The sequence below is a fragment of the Sus scrofa genome, chromosome 10, assembly GCF_000003025.6.
Source record: "Sus scrofa isolate TJ Tabasco breed Duroc chromosome 10, Sscrofa11.1, whole genome shotgun sequence".
NCBI lineage: Eukaryota > Metazoa > Chordata > Mammalia > Artiodactyla > Suidae > Sus > Sus scrofa.
This window is the reverse complement of record NC_010452.4, coordinates 13,524,775-13,536,979: the sequence shown is the minus strand read 5'-3', so window position 1 is coordinate 13,536,979 and position 12,205 is coordinate 13,524,775. Positions and strand designations below refer to the sequence as shown.

Below are 12,205 nucleotides of genomic sequence, written 5' to 3'. Positions count from 1 at the left end.
TACTTTGCATGCGCATATAGATGTGGGATGCAGAGTTTAGTGGTGACATTGATATTTTTGCTTTTTTTTTTTAAACCTTTTAATGTTTCTCAGAAAGATGAATGGCATATAGCTGTATGGTCTTCAAGGGGAGTTTAGCTTTTCAATGTATTTGGAGCTGCTGCCTCCCAAATGATTTTCTTGCCTTGCAGAAAACAAGTGTGTCCACTGCCATTATTTGGATCTGCTGTTTCTCAGTGACATTCACAGTGTTTTTGCTGTATCCCTCCATCAGTGAGCTATGACAGCAGCACCTAATTGTTATTAGCAAGCAGTACCCCCCATTCCTAGCAAGTTTTCTGTTTATGAATGGAATATGAAAGGAGAAAAGCTAGTTAGTATTTTATAAATGTACCCTGTAGTAGAAGCCCTTGTAATGTAATATGGTCTGTACTGGGGATTTTGGTTCATTGACTGACCTAGTTAAGAGTTTGGTATCCTTAAAAATGACACATACCTTTGAACATTTTAGTCTACTTTATAACTTATGTATTAATTCTGTGACCTTTTTTGTGTTATTTTGTTATTTTTCTTTTCCTAAAGCATGCCTCTGTTTGATCTTAAAGTTTCAGCTTTGGTTTCTTAAAGTAGAGAGAACTTAAGAAATACACAGGGAATTCCAAATGTAGCATTCTGCTAGGCATGTGTGGTTTCCCCATCTTTTATGTGTATCTCACAATTTCTTAGTGACTCATCTTGATAGAAACTTAATTTTCATAGAATTTCTGTATAGTCACATTGTATCCATTTATATAATTTTTTTGGTCTCCTTTTTTTTTGTAGGGCTGCACTTGGGGCATATGGAAGTTCCCAGGCTAGGGGTTGAGTTGGAGCTGTAGCCACCAGCCTACACCACAGCCACAGCAATGGAGGGTCTGAGCTGCATTTGTGACCTACACCACAGCTCTTGGCAGTGCCAGATCCTTTAACCCAGTGAGCGAGGCCAGGGATCAAACCCTTGTTCTCATGGATACTAGTCTGGTTTGTTGCCATGGAGCCATGATGGGAACTCCCCATTTATATAATATTTAAATTGTGTAATTGCAAGTACGGTTGGAATGAATTCATTTGGTCACAAACCTAGCTGACTTAAGTATCCAGCCTAAATGCTGGGAGCAGAAGAGTATGGGGTGATCAGAGTAGTTTATAGCTTAAAACTGAGTTTTTTAGTGCTAATGGTATGTTTTATAGATGGAAAGGAGAAGACCTCCGAGATGATCCATCTGGGCGCTGGAAGTCAGAAAAGGGGACTTTCACTGGCATGTTTTGGGGCTCTTATTCAAAGCTTGTAGATTTTACTTTTTGCAGTTAATATTGCACACTACTTTCCAAGTCACTCCTTGAGCGCATCTTTTTTTTTTTTTTTTTTTTTCCCACTGTACAGCAAGGGGGTCAGGTTATCCTTACATGTATACATTACAATTACATTTTTTTCCCCACCCTTTCTTCTGTTGCAACATGAGTATCTAGACATAGTTCTCAAGTTGAGCGCATCTTAATTAGGAGAAATGAAATGATACAGTGCCAGGTCTTCAAGGGTTTTATATGATGTTGGAAAGATTAATATGCATCATCTATGGTGAGAACACAGAGCGTGAGTCCCTATTTTTAAAAAAGTTATTGACGTATAGTTGAACTTACAATGTTGTGATAATTTCTGCTGTACAACCAAGTGATTCATTTATACATATTCACACATCCGTTCTTTTTCAGATTCTTTCCCCATATAGAGTCCCTATTTTGAGTGGGAGAGGAAAGGCTTTCCAGAGGATGTGACACTTCTGTCTAAATTTTAAGGACAGTATCAGGCAGGGGTATTTGGGAGGAGGAAAGTACAAGGCATGTGCCAAGGCGTGGGTGTATGGCCAAGCCTGGCCTAAGTGTTAGTGCTGTGGTGCATATTCACGGCCCCCCCTTAGCAGCGGCAGAGTAGAATGGGGTCTTGTACACGTAACAAACAAGTTGTAAGTGTTTGAAAGAAAGTGCACATGTTGAGAAAGAGGCCAGCTCATAGTGGGTCCCTCGTGCCATGCTTCCAAGCCAGCGTTTATCCTGAAACGAGTCTTTGGAGTATCTTAAGCACAACAGTCATGGGATGAGATTTGATTTAGAAAAATTTCCCTCTGGAAGCATTGGGAGGGAGGGAGTCAAATTGTGGTCAGAAATACGTTAGACATAATCCAGATGAGAAATTAGGGAGGGCCCACATTAAAGCTCTTGAGCATTGTGAGCGAAGGGGACAAATGAATTCAGAAGTTTTTTAGGAAGTAGAATTGATAGGCCATGGTGACAGAATACCTGGCAGGGGGGGAAGGGAGTGACCCCTGCGTTTTCAGGATGACTAGAGCCCAGGGTGGTGAACTTAGAGAAAAAGCCTTCTATTCGTAACTTCTTTAGTGCTTAACACAGTATAGAACATGCTATGTATTGTTTACTTTCCTATTGGGAAAAAAAAATACATGTTTATTGTTCCTGATTTAAATGCATGGTCTTTCTGTAACTCTTAAGGAGCCGTGGAATGTAGCTTTGAAAAAGATTTGTGGAATTGAAATCTAACATTGTGTTTACTCTAAGCCTTTTTTAATACCTGAAATGTTATAAAATTGCAGCCTTGAGCAAAAAAAAAAAAAGTTGGCATCCGAGAATAAGATGGAAATACTGTCTTTAAAATTCCTAATTTTTTGTGTAATTTCTTTCTTAATATTTTATCTTCTAATAGCTGACATCTTGATTCACAGAATGACTTGGTATCATAACAGACAAGGTGCTGATTCTCTTAGGGGTAAACTCTCGAAGTGGTTGGTAGCAGAGTAGAGGTTACTGTACAGGTCTTGATAACTTCGCGCAGAGTAGGCTCTGTCACTTGAAGATCCGTGGCCTTCTCCTTTTTCAGAGATGCTGAAGATATGTTCATTTGTGTGTGAAAGTAAATTCATCGGGACCATGACTTACAACAGTGACGATCTTTATAGCATGTCACATACTACTTTGGGAGAATCAGTAAAATGCTGGGTGATACCCATAATATTTCTCTTTCATCTTACCTGTACTAGCAAATCCTGTGTCCTCTGTTTGATGTCTCTGTCCTATAATGCTTCCTTCTCCTTTATTTCTAGTTTGGGCCAAATCTCGCCGTGCATGTCTCACTGGTCTTCCAAGCTTGCTTTCTTGATTTCCTTGCCTGTCTCCCTGAATTCCTTCTCTAATAGTAGCCAGAGTCATCTTGTGTAAGCCATGTTCTGCTTAAGAGCCCTCAGGTGGCTTCCCAGTGCGCTTGGAGTAAAAATCCCAGCTCCTCCCTATGGCTCAGATACTGCCTCCTCAGAGAGCCCTCCTTGTGGAAAAATTAATGAACACTGCGGGAACTCAAGGGGGAAGGAGCTTGGGGACTCCAGAAAGACTTAATAGAAGGAATGGTATTTGATTCAGGTCTTGAGTAGAATTTTGTTAAATTATGTACTGAACGAGTATTTAAACAGTGCTTTGCTATGTGCCTAGGCGTTGCATATTCATGCTTTCTTTGACAGTGATTATTTTGAAAGGAAGTTGCTGTTTTCAAAAACTTGGCTTTATTGCAACCTCAATAAATAGCACATACAAGAATAGCCAAAGGATCCTTAGTTTAGTTGTTAAATACCAAGAAACATTTCATTCATAGGTACCTGTAAAAATAGAATTGGGCAAGCATTCTCTTCCAACGTATATACCTGTTCAGGAAAATTGACTTAGATATGGAAATTAATTTTGACAAAGCCACAAAATTGGATTGTAGTGTCATGGCTCTTACACTTTTTTTTTTGGCCCTTTTAGGGCCGTACCTGTGGCATATGGAGGTTCCCAGGCTAGGGTTCGAATTGGAGCTGTAGCTGCCGGCCTACACCATAGCCACAGCAACTTCAGATCTGTGCTGAATCTGCGACCTGTATACCACAGCTCACGGCAATGCTGAATCCTTAACCCACTGAGTGAGGCCAGGGATCAAACCCGCAACCTTGTGGTTGCTAGTCGGATTTGTCTCCACCATGCTACGATGGGAACTCCTATACTTTTTTTTAAGGCCAGCCATCTCTAGCCTTCTAATGCCAAATTTCATTTAAAAAATTAACATCAGGAAGATGAAATGCAACCGATTACATATACCAATTGCATTTGGTCATAAAATGAAATTTTTATTTGTGGCTAATTTAGTGCCTGATCTTCGCAAAACTACGGTTTAGTAATATAGTCATGTAATCTTTTGGGTTGTTCCTTTACGGACTCAGAATGTTGAAGGCTTTGACTAGGTATTCATTTTGTGGGTGGTTATAATGCGGACAGAACAATAGTATAAAGGTAATAAAATTTCTGTCTTTTTTGCTGTGCTCATTTAGATTGTCATTAGATTTTTTTTTTTCTTTTTGACTCTTCAGTAGCTGTGATTCTTAAATCTTGCCTTCCTTCCATGTTACTTTTCCCTGAAAACTGCACATATGTGAATTTTTGAAATTTTAGCATTTTAGAAATTCACTCATTTGGTTTTCTCATCTAAAAATCCGCCTAGATAAAGCTGAAAATTCTTATCAGAAGAACCTCTCTAAGCTAGAGGCCCATGGTGGCCTAGTGGTTAAAAATTTGGCATTGTCACTGCTGTGGCCTGGGTTCATTCCCTGGCCCAGGAACTTCCACGTGCCACAGATGTGGCCAAAAAGTAAAAACGAATAAATAAAAAGAGAACCTCTAAGCTGAACCTATCATTGCTCTAGTGCTTGTATAGGCAGTTGCGTTGTGACTCAGACCAGTTACATAGTCATACATACAAAGCAGCCTTATAAGTATTTCCCTGGACCAGGGAGAAATGAAAAAAAAAAAAGTGGACAACATAGAGAATTATATAGAATGCTAGTTATAATGTTTATAGTATATTACATTGTCTTTATTTTGAGGTTTTTCAGTTCCAGAAGTCTTCATTTTAGTAAGTGATGGTGGTACCCCCTCCTGAAGGGGTCCTCCCTGGAAAGTAGGCCAACATTTTGTGTACCTATTCTATTTTGATTGAGCCAGTTGGTTTTGAAGTTTATGGGTTTGTGAAATCCAAAACTGGGTACCCCTGGCTTATTGTGCCCGCTGTCATTGGAGTTGGTGTCGTGAGTGGTTTTCTTTTCACATCAACCACCAGTTCTCTTTGTTTTGGATACCAGCTGGATGTCCAGCAATTCAGCTGAATTCACACGCCAGTTATCTAGAATTAGTACAGACACCATAGGTTGAGGGCTCAGTGCCGCAAGATTGCCCCCACTTTAGACAACAGCTGCTGTCAGCTAAAAAAAAAAGAAAAAAATTCACAGCGAAAATAGTGAGTTAAGTTTTATTTGGGGCCAGATGAGGACCGTAGCCCTGGGAGAAGGCCTCTTGGATAGCTCTGCTCCGAAGAGGCTGGGGGAGGGTCGGTATAACGTGATTCGGGTGAATGGGGTTACGAGCATTCAGGCACAGATGTTGACCCAAGAGTGCTGCTAGTCATGAGGAGCAGATATCTCCATTCGTGATTGTAGTGGTTTTCTAGATAGGAGAAGATGCAGGAAATTGGGCTCATGAAGCCTTGAAAATATCTAACTATCTGAAGGCTGGTTCTGCTAGTTTGTCCCAGACCACAGAGTGCCTCACTCTTGATCTCTGCCCTGAACTCCTTTCAGGGGTGTTGAAGCTCAGCCACTGCAGTGACTAGTGGCTTCATTCTTGTAGAGCCAGATGGCAAATGACAATTTTTAGTTGGCACTGCCAGTGGTGTACTGAGATTACCCACACTTAGGCCCACCTAGCTACCAATTCAGGGGTTCCCATGCCTCCCCTTCAGGCTCGATCATTTGTTAGAGTGATTCCCAGAGCTCAGGAAGGTACTTTACTCACCATTACTGGTTTATCATAAAGGATGCAACTCAGGAGCAGCCAGACGGAAGAGATGGAGAGTTCCATACCCTCTCCAGACTTGCCGCCCAACCAGCACCTCAGCTTGTTGGGGTGTTTTTATGGAGAGCTCATTGTGTAGGCATGATTGATTAAGTCCTTGGCTATTGGTGAGTGAGAACAGTCTCTCTAGAGGTGGCAAAGGGGTGGGACTGAAAATACCTACCCTCTGATCAGTGGTTTGGCCTTTCTGGCTCCTAGCCCCCGTCTGGAAGCCTGGTCATCTCACTAGCTACCAAAGACACTCTTAGTGCTCAGGAGATGCCAGGAGTTTTAGGAGTTCTATTCCAGGAACCAGGACAAAGACCAAGTATTTTTTAATAACTCCAGGATGTGTGTGTCTTTAGTGAGAAGTTCTAGGTGTGTGGAAAGGAATGGCCAGACCCGACTAGATCACTAAGCATCCCAGGAGGCGGTGCCGTCCCTTCCTGGCTGGACCTTGATGTGGCTTTTCCAGGTGCCTGATGTTTTCTAGAACTGGAAGTTATTTGGGGCTTCACTTGTATCTTCACAGTTTGCCATATAACCTGTGTGGCTACGATTACATCCCTAATAACATTTCAACTCTTATCCAACTCTTACTCTTTTTTTTTTTTTCTTCCTTTAATCTTAGCTTCTCTAGGTGCTTCTTGGCTTTGTTTAGAGTTGGATTTGTATCCCTAACATCTCATTTTGAACATTTCTTTTCAGTGTCATTAGAAGACTGATCAACTAATTTTTGCAATTTTGTCCTTTCTTGGCTATTTTGATACATTCATTTAGCGATGTCTTTGTTTCTATGGTTATAATTTCCCCAAGGAAGTTGAAATCACCAGACATTTGATTGCTAAGTGGTTTGTGTATGTGCCTTGATTAATTAAGCACAAGTCAAAGCTCTTTAGTTGACTGCGTGCTTCAGTATTTGGCATGTCTTTCGCAGCCCACTCTGTAGCAATGGGGAAAGGAAAGGTGGAGGAAAAAAGTTGGGACATTATATATAACTCTCCTGGTTTTAGATTTCTTAACTTTTTTTTTGAGAGATGGAATGACCTAATTTACAAAATAGGGGTTTAACTATTGCTTTAGCTTCTACAATCCCACTAGAACTTATTTTTTTTTTTTTTTTTTGTCTAAGGCCATGGCATATGGAGGGTCCCAGATTAGGGTTTGAATAGGAGCTGTGGTTGCCGGCCTATGCCACAGCCACAGCCACAGCAATACTGGATCTGAGCTGCACCTGCAACCCACACCACAGCTCATGGCAACATCAGATCTTTAACCCACTGAGTGAGGCCAGGGATCGAACCCGCATCCTCATGGATACTAGTTGGGTTCATTAACCACTGAGCCGTGATGGGAACTCCCCACTAGAATTTCTCGAAGACACATTCTTTCTTTCTTTTTTTTTTTTTTTTTTTTCTTTTTAGGGCTGCACCCATGGCATATGGGAGTTCCCAGGCTAGGGGTTGAATCAGAGCTGCAGCTGTCGGCCTACACCACAGCCACAGCAGTGCGGGATCTGAGCCACGTCTGTGACCTACACCTAAACTCATGGCAACGCCAGGTCCTTAACCCACTGAGTGGAGCCAGGGATCAAACCTCTGTCCTTATGGATGCTAATAGGGTTCATTACCAAGGAGCCACAGTGGGAACTCCAGAAGACATTATTTATTGAACCTTGGTAAACATCATATATGTCCAAAAGTATTAATTTTTGAAAACTGGAAAATATTGTTCTGTATTGATTTGCAGATTTGTTTATTGACTTGTTATTTACAGTTGGTTGGTAAATTTGTTTCTTAGATTGTATGCTGTAAGAAGTACTTTGTCTTAGCTTGTTTCGTTTAATCTTCCTATAAGGTTATGTAAATGCAGTCACTTAACAAGTATTTCTGTTGTGAGTGATGAAGAGATTCCAGTTGCTGACAAAGACTTTTTTAATTGAGCTTTTAAGACTAATTCAAGCTTTAGTCATTGGCTTGTTTTTATTTCCAGGTCTATTCCCCCCCCCCCCCAATTCAGTGCAGCATAAAAATTTAGACAGTAAATTTAGACACTGGGTTTACTTTGGTGCCACAAAGGTATAGTTACAAGTTGGTTTTTGTTAGATTTAGCTAATGGAAAATGATAAACAATTATAACCATTCCAAGTGGGTTTTGTGCTTAGTACTGTGACCTCTTTAGGTTTCCCAGGATCCTCTGTGTTTAAGTGACGGCAAGTCCTGTAAAACACATACATACATTGTTGAGAAATGGGCCAGGAGCGTGGGTAAGAAGGGAGGGCATGAAAGTGACTTTTTGTTTGAGTATATTGGAGAAGAACCCACAGGATCTACTGTTTAAAATCTTTGATGCTAAAACTGGTGGAATGAGGAATGCTTTCATCAAAGATGGGATTTGAGGATTTACTTAGCATTTCCATTAACAGCTCCTTGAGCATGAGATACAAGCATGAGCTGAGTTTTCTATGTGGCGATTGAGTCATTTGACCCAATGGAGTTAATATACCTATTTGCGTCTATGTTCAGTTTTGGTGTTTGATTTTTTTAAAAAATAAAATACGGTATAAAATAAAATTCCAATCAGTCTTTTTTGCCTGCTAGCGTTTTGGAATATTTGGAAGATGAAACTAGTGCGGAATTAAGATCATCTCTGCATTTTATTTATTCATTTATCTCAGGCTTACTTGGTGATAAATAATTGAGATGAAGCTGACATTTAAAGATTCTATCATGGAGTAGGTCTGTTTTTCTTTACTGTTTTTTTGTGAAGGTTAGAATTTTGTTTTTTTTGATAAGCAAGAAATAGATTTATTAAGATAAGGACACTTGTGAGAGATGCCAGCGGGCAGACGAGGCACTGCTGTGAAGGTTAGAATTTAAAATCTAGGAGGATCCGTAGACATCATCTCATTTTACTTCCTCATTGTAAGTGAAGAAATTTGAGATATAGGATGTTATCTTGCCTGAGTGGAGTCAGGGACTCAGTTCCTGGTGCCATTAATGCAGTTAGTGTCCACTGAGTATCTCAAGGGGCCGATAGGGCTGAGCAGGATTTGTTACATAGACCTGGAAAGCAAAGCCCGATGATAAAAGTAATTTTGCCAGTAAAGAGGGGTGATTGATCACAAAGAATTCACCAATATTATAAAATAAGTCTACACACACAGAGTTAAATGATGAATTTATTCTTGTTATACTAGTTTAATGTATTTGGTACTCAGATTTAGAAGACAGCTTACGTATGTCACTTGTCATGTCACTTGTCGAAGCGCTCTTTGTGGATCCCAAACTCCTCCTCCTGGTCCCTCTTTGCACTTCCTTTTCTTTTGTCTGTCTTCCACATTAGACTCCACCCGGAAGGGCAGGAAGCATCTATTTTGTTCACTGCTGTTTCTAGCACCCAGTAAAGCACTCATTGTTGACCGACTGCTAGGTCACCTAACTCTGTTTTCAAGGCTATGTGGGAAACTTCGCATATTTTAAATATATTAAGTTTGCTTTTTTTTTCTTCTCCCTAGTGAACAGAGTATCTGTCAGGCAAGAGCTGCTGTGATGGTTTACGATGATGCCAATAAAAAGTGGGTGCCAGCTGGTGGCTCAACTGGGTTCAGCAGAGTTCACATATATCATCATACAGGCAACAACACATTCAGAGTGGTGGGCAGGAAGATTCAGGACCATCAGGTAAGGGTCTGTTCATTCTTAAAGTCATGTAGGATTTTACAAGGACTTGACATATTCAGTAATATAAAGTGGTGCTTTAAAACTGTAGTCAAAATAATCCTTATGGGGAAAACTGAATGTAGGTTTGCCTTCCCACCCTTTCTGCTTTATATAAAGCCTATCTTTAGATGAGGATTTAGAACTAATCATTCAGAGTTCCCATCGTGGCACAGTGGTTAACGAATCCGACTAAGAACTCTGAGGTTGTGGGTTCGATCCCTGGCCTTGCTCAGTGGGTTAAGGATCTGGCGTTGCCGTGAGCTGTGGTGTAGGTTGCAGACACGGCTCGGATCCCACGTTGCTATGGCTCTGGAGGAGGCCGGTGGCTACAGCTCCGATTCGACCCCTAGCCTGGGAACCTCCATATGCCGCAGAAGTGGCCCTAGAAAAAGGCAAAAAGACAAAACAAAACAAAACTAATCACTCAAGAATATAAATCTGAGGTTTTCGATTATGAATATTCATTAGATCCTCTGGCCTTAAAACTACCTAGGTTTTGGAGCCTAAAGTAAATATAAGACAAACTAAAATGTGAAATATCACATTAAGTAGCAGGTTGTGTTTAAGGAATTAATTTCCTACCCGCAATAACGGGGTATGGGACTAGAGGAGAGAGTTCAAAATATAAGTAGTTTCAGGAAATATTGTTAAATTCATATATGGTAGAAAAATTGTAGATATTAAGGTTTCTGGAATAGTTAGGCTTTTGTAATTCATGGCAGGATAACTAAGCTTTTACTAAATCCCTGCTCTGATTTCTTAGAAGGGTGACTGGATTATCTGATGACTTGATTTTTTGGGCCTTACGAGATCAGGAGCAGTAGATAGAGGGGAATGTAGGTAGGGTCTTGCTAGCCATACCTGTATACTGACAGCAGTGAGGACTTTCATAAAGATCAGATTTACAGGATACTTTCGGTTCTGGCAAGATGATGAAATCAAGCGTTGTTAAGCATATGCAGGAAAACTGTACCACATTTCCAGCTGAGCTCTGACTAAAGAAAGGTGGGTCCGACATGTATGGTGTGTAACGAGACGCTGCAGCAGCCCTGTGTTTTGGGAAAGAACTTAGGAACTGCTAATATCCAGGGACTTAGATTTGCTCTATGTGCAGGTAGGGTTGTGGCTTGTGAGAGGCGGGGCTTTGAAACTGGGGTCTGCCTAAAGCTGAACCTCTTCACGGGGCTGCACACCGCAAAGGGAGAACTAAGAAAAATCTTCCTCATCAGCACAGGTAGGCAAAGGAGTTTGTTTCTGTCTGAGCGGAATGCAGGCCACTGAACTCCTAGGGCACATGGCAAAAACACATGCATTGTTCCCCTGGAGAGAACTTTCCAGAGACCTGAATCTGTTTGCAGAAAGAGCAGTTCACTGAATTTAGCGAGTGTAGCTATTTAATGCGAATGGTCCGGGTCCCAGCCAGCCTGCTCTTTCTGGTTCCCTTCTTCTCTCCCTGTGTTCCACCCCCTACACTGGTCTTTTTTTTTTTCCCTTTTTTCTTTTCTAGGGCCCCACCCTTGGCATCTGGAGGTTCCCAGGCTAGGAGTTGAGTCGGAGCTGTAGCCGCAGGCCTGTGCCAGAGCCATAGCAATGCAGTATCCGAGTTGCATCTGTGACCTTCACCCCAGCTCACAGCAATGCCAGATCCATAACCCACTGAGCGAGGCCGGGGATGGAACCCGAAACTTCATGGTTCCTAGTCGATTCCTGTTCTTTCTCCTCCCTAGCCCCACTCCCTTTGCTACCTGCACTATTGCTCCACCCAGTCTCTGCAGCAGGAACTCCCCTGCCAGGCTGGCACCCAGGTTGTCCTGAGTACTGCTCTCGTCTTTAACTTTCCTCCAGCAAAGTGTCCGAGCAGTGACTTAGGCCAGAGATAAATGGAATACTCCCTGAGATGCTGCTTTAGAGAGAAGATGAAAACCAGACAACCAGAACTTTGTGGAAATTATTGAACGTTTTTAAAACAACATTCCAAACTAATAGCTGTAAAATAAATTTTTGGTAAATTTGGTAAGTTGGTCATTTAATATACTGATGAACAAACCTAAAAGTATTTAAATGTTGGCAAAAAAGAAAATGAATATTTAAAAATAATTGGATCAAATCATTATTTTATACACTTGAAGTGGATGTATGTCAGTATACCTGAATTGAAAACAGTTAGAAGTCTGAGTAAGTCAGGAAATTTCCATATGAAACCCTCAAGTTTTTATTCATGAGAGAAGTAAACTATCCTGTGACTTGCACTTTTGACAAATGGAAAGTTTCTTAAAATGTTGGAAAATTTAAAACATACTTCTAAATAATTTGTGACACTAAGATAAAATCATTATGAAGATTAGAAAATATTAAAAATAAAAACAAAAAAACCTTGGCCTGAGTGACAAGAGAAACCTGTGGGACGTCTGAGCTATCCTTAGATGGACAGATTCCACAACCTCCCCAACCTGCTTGTTTTCTGTAGCTATGAATCTGTTTCTGTTTTATTATGTTTATTGATTTACTTTATTTTTTAG

General features: G+C 40.8%; 1 protein-coding gene across 14 annotated transcripts in view; it reads left to right on the top strand.

The window, feature by feature from the left end:
- ENAH (enabled homolog (Drosophila)) overlaps positions 1 to 12,205 on the top strand; it is a 169,576-nt gene that overhangs the window by 72,368 nt on the left and 85,003 nt on the right. For all 14 annotated transcript variants that reach the window (XM_021064410.1, XM_021064394.1, XM_021064396.1 and 11 more), the window contains exon 2: positions 9,482 to 9,647. In XM_021064410.1, coding sequence (XP_020920069.1) covers positions 9,482 to 9,647 — 166 coding nt within the window. The remainder of the gene's footprint in view (positions 1 to 9,481; positions 9,648 to 12,205) is intronic.